This window comes from Capra hircus, chromosome 10 (genome assembly GCF_001704415.2).
Source record: "Capra hircus breed San Clemente chromosome 10, ASM170441v1, whole genome shotgun sequence".
Taxonomy (NCBI): Eukaryota; Metazoa; Chordata; class Mammalia; order Artiodactyla; family Bovidae; genus Capra; species Capra hircus.
In genome coordinates, this window is record NC_030817.1 from 80,624,427 (window position 1) to 80,635,654 (window position 11,228).

The 11,228-nt window shown below is 59.2% G+C and overlaps 1 protein-coding gene across 1 annotated transcript; it reads left to right on the forward strand.

Annotated features, from left to right (window-relative positions):
• NFATC4 (nuclear factor of activated T-cells 4) lies at window positions 729–10,030 on the forward strand. Its single transcript, XM_018054647.1, has 10 exons — window positions 729–1,156; window positions 2,244–3,339; window positions 4,776–4,938; window positions 5,543–5,742; window positions 6,050–6,222; window positions 6,656–6,796; window positions 7,666–7,721; window positions 7,975–8,101; window positions 8,296–8,877; window positions 9,608–10,030. The coding sequence occupies exons 1-10, from the start codon at window positions 1,057–1,059 to the stop codon at window positions 9,673–9,675; spliced, it is 2,706 nt and encodes a 901-aa protein (XP_017910136.1). The 5' UTR covers window positions 729–1,056; the 3' UTR covers window positions 9,676–10,030.

Genomic DNA, 11,228 nt, shown 5'->3' on the forward strand with positions numbered 1-11,228 from the left:
GCCCACCCGGTCTCGGGACTGCTGGACGCCGGTAAACCTGGCCAGGATTCTCAGGAGAGCTGGAGCGGGATGCCAGCGGATCCGAGTTTCATTCCCGACTAAGGTTCTAGGGAGGAAAGAGCCGGCTTCCCTTGGAGGCTAGTTAATGGCCCCTCTGGGTGGCTGGGACTAGGGCAGCAGTAAAGTCCGGCCTGGATTGTCTCCCATCAGGAGTCATGGACCTTTGAACAGTGCCTCAAGACCAATAACTCTTCTTCACTTTTGGGGGACGGGGAGAGATGGACCGGTGGAGGGGCTGGTTCGGCCAGGCAAAGGCTTCCTTACAGAAGGCTTAGGCGGGGCGGCCTCAGGCTAGAGTCTTTAAAGGAATGGCCTTCTCCACTTCAGAGCAGCCTGGAGCCATTCTGCACCCCAGAGCCTCGTTGGCCTTAGACGAGGGAAAGGGGAGAAAAGGTAGTGCTTCTTTGCTAGTTGCTGGCTGCACAACTCTCCAGAAAGGGTCTTCCGTGGGCCCTCTACACTGTGGGCCCAGGATGTGGCCCCTTTAAGGCATTCGGACCCAGAGCCCTAGAACTCAGACTAAGTTGGGGATTGCGGTGGGACTGCGCCCTGCGGGAAATGATTGTCACCACTGAGGGCCAATAGGCATCATTATGGTCCTACCCACCCTGGAGAGACCGTTTTCCAATTCAGTTTTGTTCTTTTTTTTTTTGAGGGGGAGGGACTGGAGAGAGGACCGAGGGAGGGAGAGGGGGAGGGTTGCGGGAGGGAGGGGGCACAAGGGGCGCGTGGTTTTCCCATCTCATCCCTGGAGGAGGGGCTGGAGCATCCCCGGCAGCCAATCAGAGACAGGTTGGGGGAGCACTTTGAAGAAGTTCGGGGAAAAAAGTTTGGAAAAGTTTCTATAATAACGAGGGGGCGTCCGGAGGGAGGCGTCAGCGGCGGAGGAGGGGGCGTCTCAGAGAAGGGAGGGAGGGAGTCGCCGGTTAAGACACTGCAGCCTCCTGAGATCCCCCCTCCCGCCCATACCGGGACCTGGGGGCTCCGGCCGGACCCATGGGGGCAGCGAGCTGCGAGGATGAGGAGCTGGAGTTTAAGCTGGTGTTCGGGGAGGAAAAGGAGGCCCCCCCGCTGGGCGCGGGTGGGGCGGGGGAAGGTCAGTGCGGGGCTGGGAAGGGGTCTGGGGCTCCGTGAGGGAAGGGAGCGGGTGTCCTGAGTCTGGGGGCTTCAGGAGAGAGAGCCTGGGGTGAGAGATGAGGGGGTCAGAGGTTGCGGGAAGTCGCGGGGCTCGGGGGGATCTGCGGACATGAGGCTGGGGGCCCAGCACCACTTTCTCCTTTTTAGGTCGTGACTGGGGTGGGGGTGGGGGTGCCGTTGGCTGCGCGCCGCCTCTCGGCAGGGCCGACTGTCACTGGGATGCGGGGCGGGTGGGAACACGGTCCTGAGAGCCCAGGGCGCCGCCAGGGAAAGGGGACATTGCGCTCTGGAGCTTGCCCCTCGGGGACGGAGCCCTGGGCCGGCAGACGGGACGCCAGGGACGGGGGGCGCTCTCAGGCCCCGCCAGGGCGCCCCTCCCCCTCCCCCGTCTGGCCGCAATGAGAGGCAGATGGCTGGGATTGAGCCGGGGGCGGCGGCCGCCGCTCGCACGGAATCCGCGCAGCCCGCGCCCCCGCCCCCCCGCGCCTCGCCGGGGCGGCGCGCAGCACCCCCTTCGCTGCACCCCCGCCCCCGGATTGGGGGGAGTGAGGGAGGAGCCACCTTCCCTCGTCATCACAGCCCTGGCGCCCCCCTTCCCCTGGCCACCGTTGCGATGGCAACTGGGGCTCCTGCCAGCGCCGTTTGGGGGTTTGGGAACCGCTACTAATTGGGTTCATGTGTGAGTCGCCCCCAGCCCAGCCCAATCCTTCCCTAAACACGCCTCCAAACCCAGCTCCAGCCCCTCTCGACCCGCCTTGAGACCCGCCCCCTGTTTGGTACCCCAGATCCCAGCGCCAGAGCCCTGAGGTTCTCTGAGTAGGAAAAGGTCCGGCACTTCTGGATCTATCTTCTCCACCTTCCCAAGTCCAACTCTGCTTTTGTCTTTGTGGCTCTGAAGGGCATTTCAGAGACGTCTCTTTGCAGAAGCGGGGGTAGCATACCGGCTGGGGGTGGCTGCCCACTTCAGGAACCTAGACATCTCACCTGCCTCTTTCTCTCCCCGCCTTCTGCGTCATCCCTGTCTCTGTCTCCTTCCCTTTCCACAGAACTGGACTCAGAGGACGCCCCACCATGCTGCCGTCTGGCCCTGGGGGAGCCCCCTCCCTATGGCGCTGCTCCCATTGGCATTCCCCGGCCTCCACCCCCTCGGCCTGGCATGCACTCCCCACCACCCCGCCCGGCCCCCTCACCTGGCACTTGGGAGAGCCAGCCAGCCCGGTCAGTGAGGCTGGGGGGGCCGGGAGGGAGCTCCGGGGGGCCTGGGGGAGGCCGTGTTCTTGAGTGCCCCAGCATCCGCATCACCTCTATCTCTCCCACTCCTGACCCACCAGCTGCGCTGGAGGACAACCCAGATCCCTGGGGGGAAGGCTCCCCCAGGGACTACCCCCCACCGGAAGGCTTTGGAGGCTACCGAGAGGCAGGGGGGCAGGGTGGGGGCCCATTCTTCAGTCCGAGCCCAGGCAGCAGCAGCCTGTCCTCCTGGAGCTTCTTTTCGGATGCCTCGGACGAGGCAGCCTTGTATGCGGCCTGTGATGAGGTGGAGTCTGAGCTAAATGAGGCAGCCTCCCGCTTTGGCCTGGGCTCCCCACTGCCCTCACCCCGGGCCTCCCCGAGGCCGTGGACCCCCGATGACCCCTGGAGCCTATATGGTCCGAGTCCTGGAGGCCGGGGGCCAGAGGATAGCTGGCTACTCCTCAGTGCTCCTGGGCCCACCCCAGCCTCCCCACGACCTGCCTCTCCATGTGGCAAGAGGCGCTATTCCAGCTCAGGAACCCCATCTTCGGCCTCCCCAGCTCTGTCCCGCCGAGGCAGCCTAGGGGAGGAGGGGCCTGAACCACCTCCACCACCCCCCTTGCCTCTGGTCCGGGACCCTGGCTCCCCTGGCCCCTTTGACTATGTGGGAGCCCCATCGGCCGAAAGCATCCCGCAGAAGACCCGGAGGACTTCCAGCGAGCAAGCCGTGGCCCTGCCTCGGTCTGAGGAGCCTGCCCCGTGCAATGGGAAGCTGCCCTCGGGAGCAGAGGAGGCCGGGGCTCCTCCTGGGGGTCCTCGGAAGGAGGCGGCTGGCATGGACTACCTGGCGGTGCCTTCTCCACTGGCGTGGTCCAAGGCCCGGATCGGGGGACACAGCCCCATCTTCAGGTGAGGGTTGTGCCTGAAATCACTACTGTCTCCAGCCATCCGACACAGGGAGCAGGAGGGTCAAGGGATGAATTTGGAAAAGGTCCTAGGGCACAGAAAAGAGAATCTACTACCAGCTTGACTGCTGCCATTCACTCAGTTTTAAGAAGCATTTTTTAACATGCATCTCCTTTGGACAGATGATTTGCCGAAGGTCAGTCACTCCTTGTATATTAATTAGAAAAAGTCCCTGGAACCCTAGAAGGACCACCTAGGTAAAGGAGGAATTCCTCTAGGCATCCTCCACCCCTAGCTCTGTGCTGGATCCTGGGCTGGAATTCTGCCCTGCAATGGGCAGCGGGAAGTCCCCTTTCTCTAACTCAATTTCTCAGGCCTGACTTGTGGCTTAAATGTATATCTGCAAAATTTGGATGAAGTAGCATGTGTTTGCAAGTCAAAGAATTCATGTTAAAACAAGCAGTTCTTACTGCCCTTCTACACCTCTCACCCTCAAAGAACCATGTCTATTTCTATAATCCTAAGGCTTGGATGTCAGATTGAGCTGGTTTCATCCAGAAAAATTCCCTGGGGGAAAGAAACCTTAGCACCCATTCCTCTGGGTTCTTGTAGGGCAGGGTTTCTCAGCCTCAGCTCTCCTGATATTTTGAGCAGAATAATTCTTTGTTGTGTTGGTTATGCTGGACATTGTAGGATGTTTAGCAGCATCCTGGCCTCTATCCACTCTCCTAGTTGTAACAACTTTTTAGTTGTTTCCAGACATTGCCAAGTGTCACCTGGGGGCACTTACCAGTTGAGATTCCCTGGCCCAGAGTGTCTGGGTGCTCACTACAAGGAATTTGCATCTGTATCCCCAGCTCTCTGGAACCCAACCGTCCAGCTCCAACTAGTGGAAAGTGCGCTGGCCTGGGAAGGGATGGATCAGTCCCTGCTCTGTTAGTTGCTGGGTTGCTTAGCCCACTATGTTCTACTTGAAATGCGAGATCTTAGCTCCTGATCATTAGACCAGGGATGGATCCTGTACCTCCTGCAGTGAAAGCTTAGAGTCCTAACCACTGGACCACCAGGGAATTCCCTGAATTTGTGCTTCTTTATTTGACTCTTCCCATCCAGGCCTGGGAGGGTTAGACCGGGCTTGGGGTTCCTCTGTATCCAGGGGAACACTTGCCCCACCCCCACCAGACCCAGTGTTCAGAGCTGGGAAGAAGGGAGTCTCAGTCCTGGTGTCCCCCACCCCCCTATCTCGAGGGCCTCTGAGAGGCCTGTCCCCTATTGCCCCTGATTCTAGGCTGTGGACCATTTTACTTCTGCTCTGATTTCCTTTCTCTCAAACCCACCCGCCCCTTCCTCCCTCACACTGCTGGGAGTTGGGACCCAGGGTTGCCCTGACTCAGGTCTGAGGCTGCAGGTGATCACTGCTTCTCTGTGTCTCTCTCCAGGACCTCTGCCCTCCCCCCGCTCGACTGGCCTTTGCCCAGTCAGTATGAGCAGCTGGAGCTGAGGATCGAGGTACAGCCCAGAGCCCACCACAGGGCCCACTATGAGACAGAGGGCAGCCGGGGAGCTGTCAAAGCAGCCCCTGGTGGTCACCCTGTAGTCAAGGTAAGTGGTAGAAGCCAGGCCTGATAGCCTGTCTCTTCTCCAGTCCCAGATCCCTGCAGATGGGCCCCGGCTGTGCAGACCCATGGCACTGCCCTTTCCCACACTCTCTTCTCAGCAATGACCCTGCAGGCGGCCTGGGGGAGGGACTAGTGCTGGGGGAGGAAGGGTGCACTTCAGGGACCCGGATGTACTTTCTACTCTTCTGTCCCTCCACCCCCACTCCATTCATCCCATGGGACACCAGCCTCCTGTCTACTCTGGAAGATGGTGGGCTGCCAGATGTGGGGGAGGGGTTAGGCTGAGGCCAAAGTTCACTGGGAGTTAGGTTGTCTCCGTTGAGTTGGGCCAGTCTCTCGTGGAAGATTTTCCCCTTCACCCAGCCCAGTTTGGGCCTCATTCCAAGAATAACACTGTGAACTCCAGGCCACGTTTTCTCCCCAGCTGGTGGAGAGTTGGTGCCCAATCCCCCCTGGGAATCCCTTCCAGGATATCCGTTATCTTTCACTCCTCTGGAGGGGGCGGGGGTGGGGACTGAAAACTTGGGGGTGGGTGAAGGATGAGACAGGGCAGATTTCAGCTGGGTGGCCTCGTCTCCCTCTGTCAGCTCCTGGGCTACAGCGAGAAGCCCCTGACCCTGCAGATGTTCATCGGCACCGCGGACGAGAGGAACCTGCGGCCCCATGCTTTCTATCAGGTGCACCGCATCACCGGCAAGATGGTAGCCACGGCCAGCTATGAAGCAGTAGTCAGTGGCACCAAGGTGCTGGAGATGACCCTGCTCCCTGAGAACAACATGGCGGCCAAGTAGGTTCTCACTCCACCTCCTTCTAGTCTTTGGGCTTCAGGACTAGCCTTTTCCATGGAGCCTAAGCTAGGCTAACTCTTCCTCTCCCCAGAGGAGTTAGACATCATCCCTAGGAGGTGCCAGGCCCTCTCACTATCTAGAAGAGGACTTTGGGGGTGGGGAGCATTCTGGGTTAAAACAGCCACCCCCATAATCTCCCAGAGAAGGTCATTTAGGGCTTTGGATGGAGGATGGGGACTCCTTTCTTGGGAGGCATCCCCTTCTGGCCTCAGATGGGACGGCTTGCCTTCTGTTCTTTGGCTTCAGCATTGACTGTGCCGGAATCCTGAAGCTGCGGAACTCAGATATCGAACTGCGGAAGGGTGAGACGGACATCGGGCGCAAGAACACACGCGTGCGGCTGGTGTTCCGAGTACACGTGCCCCAAGGCAGCGGGAAGGTGGTCTCGGTGCAGACAGCGTCGGTGCCCATCGAGTGCTGTGAGCAAAGAGGCCCTGTGCCACCTTTCTGCCTCTGGCTAACTTCTTGTCTGTGTGTCTGTCTGCCCATCTCCTCCACAGAGTGTGCCTTGCCTGGCTGGTCCCCTAAGGGACCCAGCCTTTATTTGTATTGTGGATGGGCTGGGGGGAGTGTTCTATTTTCCCCCTGCTGCAGATTCGATCCCTGGGCTGGACCAGAGCAACCCTAGCCTCCATCTGCCCCTGGGCAGCCCCTTGTTGCCCTCTCTCTCCGCCCAGGAGGGGTTCCTTACGTGGTCTGTGTGACCTCAGGAAGACTGTTGTTGTTCTTGTGTGTCTGCCGCTGAGGAGGGCTCCTCCAGGCCCTGTGGCAGTTATCCTAGGCAGGGTGGGGGCGCAGGAGCCTGTCCTCTCCATAGCAGCCCAGCCAGGCCTTTACTGCACTGCTCTGCAGCCCAGCGATCAGCTCAGGAGCTGCCCCAGGTGGAGGCCTACAGCCCCAGTGCCTGCTCTGTCAGGGGAGGGGAGGAGCTCGTGCTAACTGGCTCCAACTTCCTGCCAGACTCCAAGGTGGTGTTCATCGAGAGGGGCCCTGGTGAGTACCCATTCTGGGAGGAAGAGCTTGGAACGGGGAGGGTGAACAGTCTCTCAACTAGCAAGTGGAGCCTCAATTTCCTTATCTGTAAAATGGAATGGAAAGACTGCCCTTCCCCTTACACTGTCTGCTTCCCATGCGTATGACAGCCATCTGAAGTGCTCAAGATGGCGAATAAACGTAAGAAATACACATTCTTTTTATTAAAGATGAGTCAGCTGTGAGCTAATTTACCCCCATGTGGACAGGGAAGATGAGAAAGGAAGAGGGGACTGTACCCTCACTGCCAGACCCTGAGCTCCTCCTGAGTTTCGGGACTGGCAGCACAGCTATGGTGACAGGAGCCTGTGAGGCACCCCAGCAGAGAGCTGCAGGGGTGCAGAAGGGAAGACTGAGGGGCCCAGGTACACCCCCAACCTGAGGCTGCAGCTTGCCCCTAACCCTGCCTGCCCAGAGCCCCAGCCCCTGCCTTCAAGTTTAGCACCCTAGGACCATATCAGAGCAGAGTCAGAGGAGTCTTATTGACTCCCTTCAAGCTGAGACCATTTCCTACCCATGAACTTCCTTCCAGCTCTATCATGGGAGGGGATGTTTGGAGTTGGGTGGGAGGGGTCATGAGTTTTTTCTGGTTCCTGGACTGGGCCTGCCATTTCTTTTGGCTCAACTGATAGCTTGAGATCTTGGAGACAGTTTTAAACCTGGCCTGTTCCATTCAGTTGAGTAAACAGGGAGTGGGCTCTTCTGTGAGCCAGGCTTTGTTGGGACCTTCCAAGTCTGGCCTTAGCTCAGCAAGAGGGGAAATGGCAGAGGCCTGGGCAGTGGGCAGGGACTGTGGGGCTGGGCTGGAGCTCCCTGTTCTTTCTGCACAGATGGAAAGTTGCAATGGGAGGAGGAGGCCACGGTGAACCGGCTGCAGAGCAATGAGGTACCCGTGTTCCTAGGGGCTCCACCCTGGGGGTGGGAAAAGTCAGGAAATTCTCAGCTGACTCCCTTGCTTTGGGAGTGGACTCCAGAAGCTACCTGTTCTTTGCTAGAGGAGACATCCTGGCCATTCTGGAAGCAGGGACACCTCTGGGGGATGAATTTTGCTCCTTTGCAAATGGAAGAAGCCAGGAGGTGGCGTTTGGGCTGAGCCTAGATCCAGAGGGCTCCCTGCCTCATCCTCTCCTCCGCCCCAGGTGACTCTGACCCTGACGGTCCCTGAGTACAGCAACAAGCGCGTGTCCCGGCCGGTTCAGGCCTACTTCTATGTCTCCAATGGGCGGAGGAAGCGCAGTCCTACCCAGAGTTTCAAGTTCCTGCCTGGTGCGTTCTGGCACAGCCTGTGGTGGCAGGGTGGGGATGTGGGGGCTAAGGCAGGGGCGGAGGGATGCAGTGCCCCTTGGGGAGGGGCTAAGGGGTGGGTGAGGCCTGGGCTGGAGAGGTGGGGTTGGCTGGTGTGTGGTGGGGAGACTGCCAGCCCTCTCACCAGCATGTCCTCCTGTTTCCCCTCCATCCAGTGATCTTCAAGGAGGAGCCTCTGCCGGATGCATCTCTCCGGGGCTTCCCCTCAGCATCGGGCCCCCCCTTTGGCTCTGACATGGACTTCTCACCACCCAGGCCCCCCTACCCCTCCTATCCCCATGAAGACCCTGCTTATGAAACTCCTTACCTGTCAGAAGGCTTCAGCTATGGCACGCCCCCTCTGTACCCCCAGACGGGGCCCCCACCATCCTACAGACCCGGCCTGCGGATGTTCCCTGAGACTGGGGGTGCCACAGGTTGTGCCCGCCCACCTCCAGTCTCTCTCCTTCCCCGGCCCTTCCCTAGTGACCCCTATGGAGGACGGGGCTCCCCCTTTCCCCTGGGGCTGCAGTTCCCTCCTCCCTCCCCCTTCCGGCCCCCACTGCCTTCATCCCCACCACTTGAAGGTCCCTTCCCTCCCCAGGGCAGTGTTCACCCCCCACCTGCTGAGGGATACAGTGAGGTAGGGCCAAGCTACGGCCCTGGGGAGGGGGCTCCGGAGCAGGAGAAATCCAGGGGTGGCTACGGCAGCGGCTTCCGAGACAGTGTCCCTATCCAGGGTATCACGCTGGAGGAAGGTGGGTGTGGGACCCAGGGCTGTGAGTGTGAGTGTGTGCAAGAGATTGCTCTGCATGTTTACTGAGGGCTGGAGTTTGGCTTTCCAGAGACTGGGCCCCAGTGGCCCCTCGGGGCCAGTTGGAGGGTCTCAGAAGGCAAGTGCCTGGTGCGTGTGGCCAGCTGACTCCGGTTAACTTAATTCTGAAGGGGGCAGGGAGTACCCACCCCACCCTTCTCCTGCCTAGGCCCTTGACCCCAGATCACAAAGACACAGGGCTAGAAGTACTTGCAAGACCATTCAGTCTAGCTCCCTCAATTTGCAGATTCAGACACTGAGTTTCAGAGAAGGGCAGTGGTTTGCTGGTGTTCCAGTCAAGTTTTCCCTTGTCTCACCTCCCCCCAAACATGGTGACTATGGTCTAAAGTGGCGATGAGGACACTTATTTCACCTCTTCTCCTTCCCGTTGGCTACACCCACTTCCGGCCCTGCTGACAGTGTGGGCTGAGCCAGCAGGAAGGGGCTGGCGTGAGGGCTGGAGAGCCCACGTGGACAGAGTTGAGCAAGATTTGACTGAGAGCGGGTGTTAGGACACAGTGGGGAAACTGAGGCCCAGTGGAAGAGAAGCCAGCCGGTGCAGGAGGAATCTAGAGGCATCCTAGAGGGAGGCCTGCCTGGAATGGATTGGGGGGTCTCTGGAAAAGGAGGCGACCTGCCCTGCTCCCAGTCTCTCAACTGCCCCTCCTTTACAGTGAGTGAGATCATTGGCCGAGACCTGAGTGGCTTCCCTGCACCTCCTGGAGAAGAGCCTCCCGCCTGAACCATCGCCTGGCACCCCGCCCCCAGCTCTACCCACTTTCCCTTGTCCTGGGCTGGTGGTTCCAGAGGCTTGGGGGCCAATCTGGTTCCGTTTTCCCCAGCTCTCGCCTCCTCTCCCTTGCCCTCCCTCCCCTCCTCTAGCTGAGGTGTGGCCGCCCCCCCCCCCTCTGGTGCTGCCTTGAAGGGGTGGGAGCAGGAGAGTGTGGAGGACTGGGGTGGGGGTGGACTCTGGGTGGGGCCTGCACACGAGGACTGGAGGGTTGCCGGGAGCGAAGGCCCTGTCTAGACTGTGTACAGGCCTCCGCATGGGGAGGTCCGGACAGGCTGATGGCTAATAAACTGCTCGCTGACTAGTGCTTCCGGCTCCAGAACTCTGGGGAGAGAGATACGGGGCAGCTTACTCTAGCCCTCGCTGGAGGAAGCTTAGAACCTGGTAAGGGGTGGGCTGTTGCTGGGAAGACCACATCCCAGAGTCATGGTACAGGGGGCTGGGGAGGGTTTGAAGGGTCCCAGAGGCTCCTTAGGGGGTTTCCTTGGTGGTGCAGTGGTAAAGAATCTGCCTGTCAATACAAGAGACACTGGTCTATCCCTGGGTTAAGAAGATCCCCTGGAGAAGGAAATGGCAGCCCACTTCCATCTTCTTGCCTGGGAAATGCCATGAACAGAGGAGCCTGGCAGGCTCTAGTCCATAGGGTCACAAAGTATCAGACACAACTTAGGGATTAAACAATACCAACAACAGAGGCTCCCCCTAAGCAACCAGGGCGAGGTTGGGAGCGAGAGCTTGTAAACCTCTCCTCCCTGGGGATTCAGATTCCTTTAGGCGCTTTGGGAAAATCTGTGTATTTTCAAGTTACTTTCTCTTACTATCACTGAGATGATTCTGATTCATAGCCAGGGTCAGGAAACACCCGTCTAGTCCCTCTCCCTCATTTATCAAGGAGGACTCAAAGGTTCAGAGAGGGAAATGGACTTGCCCTTTATCACACAGCTAATCAATAGCAGGTTGAACGCTACACTCCTGGGCTCCTGCCCCCAGCCCACCCTCAGATGTCCTAACCTGTGGGGGTCAGGCCCCCGAAGCTTATTTCTCTGGAGCAGAGTAGGGGCTGAGGGAGGAATGGCCTGGGCCCATCCATGCTCTGGATTCTCCCCTCTGGGGACTGTGAAGACATTTGGGAAAGATCTATGCTTCAGAGGTAGATTGAAGGAAGCTAAGCGGCTCCCCGGAAGCCCTGGCATTGCCTGAACTCCGGCCCACTCTAAACGTGCACCTTTAACCACTGACAAGCCCAGCCTGGGAAACCTGGATTGGCCCCTGTCTTCACAGCCTAGGGGGCCCAAGTCCCAGTGGGTTGGGGAGAGCCTGGCACACAGCAGGGGGTCATGCCCCAGAGATATTCAAGGTATTAGGAACTTGCCTTGCCTCAAGGCTGACGGGGCCTCTCTGTGTCCAGTGTGTACAGACAGGCTTGGCAAGTCCCCATGTGTTCAGGGGTGGGTGTGACAGAAGCTGACTCTGGAATGGAGGACAAGAGAACCAGGATGACCTCT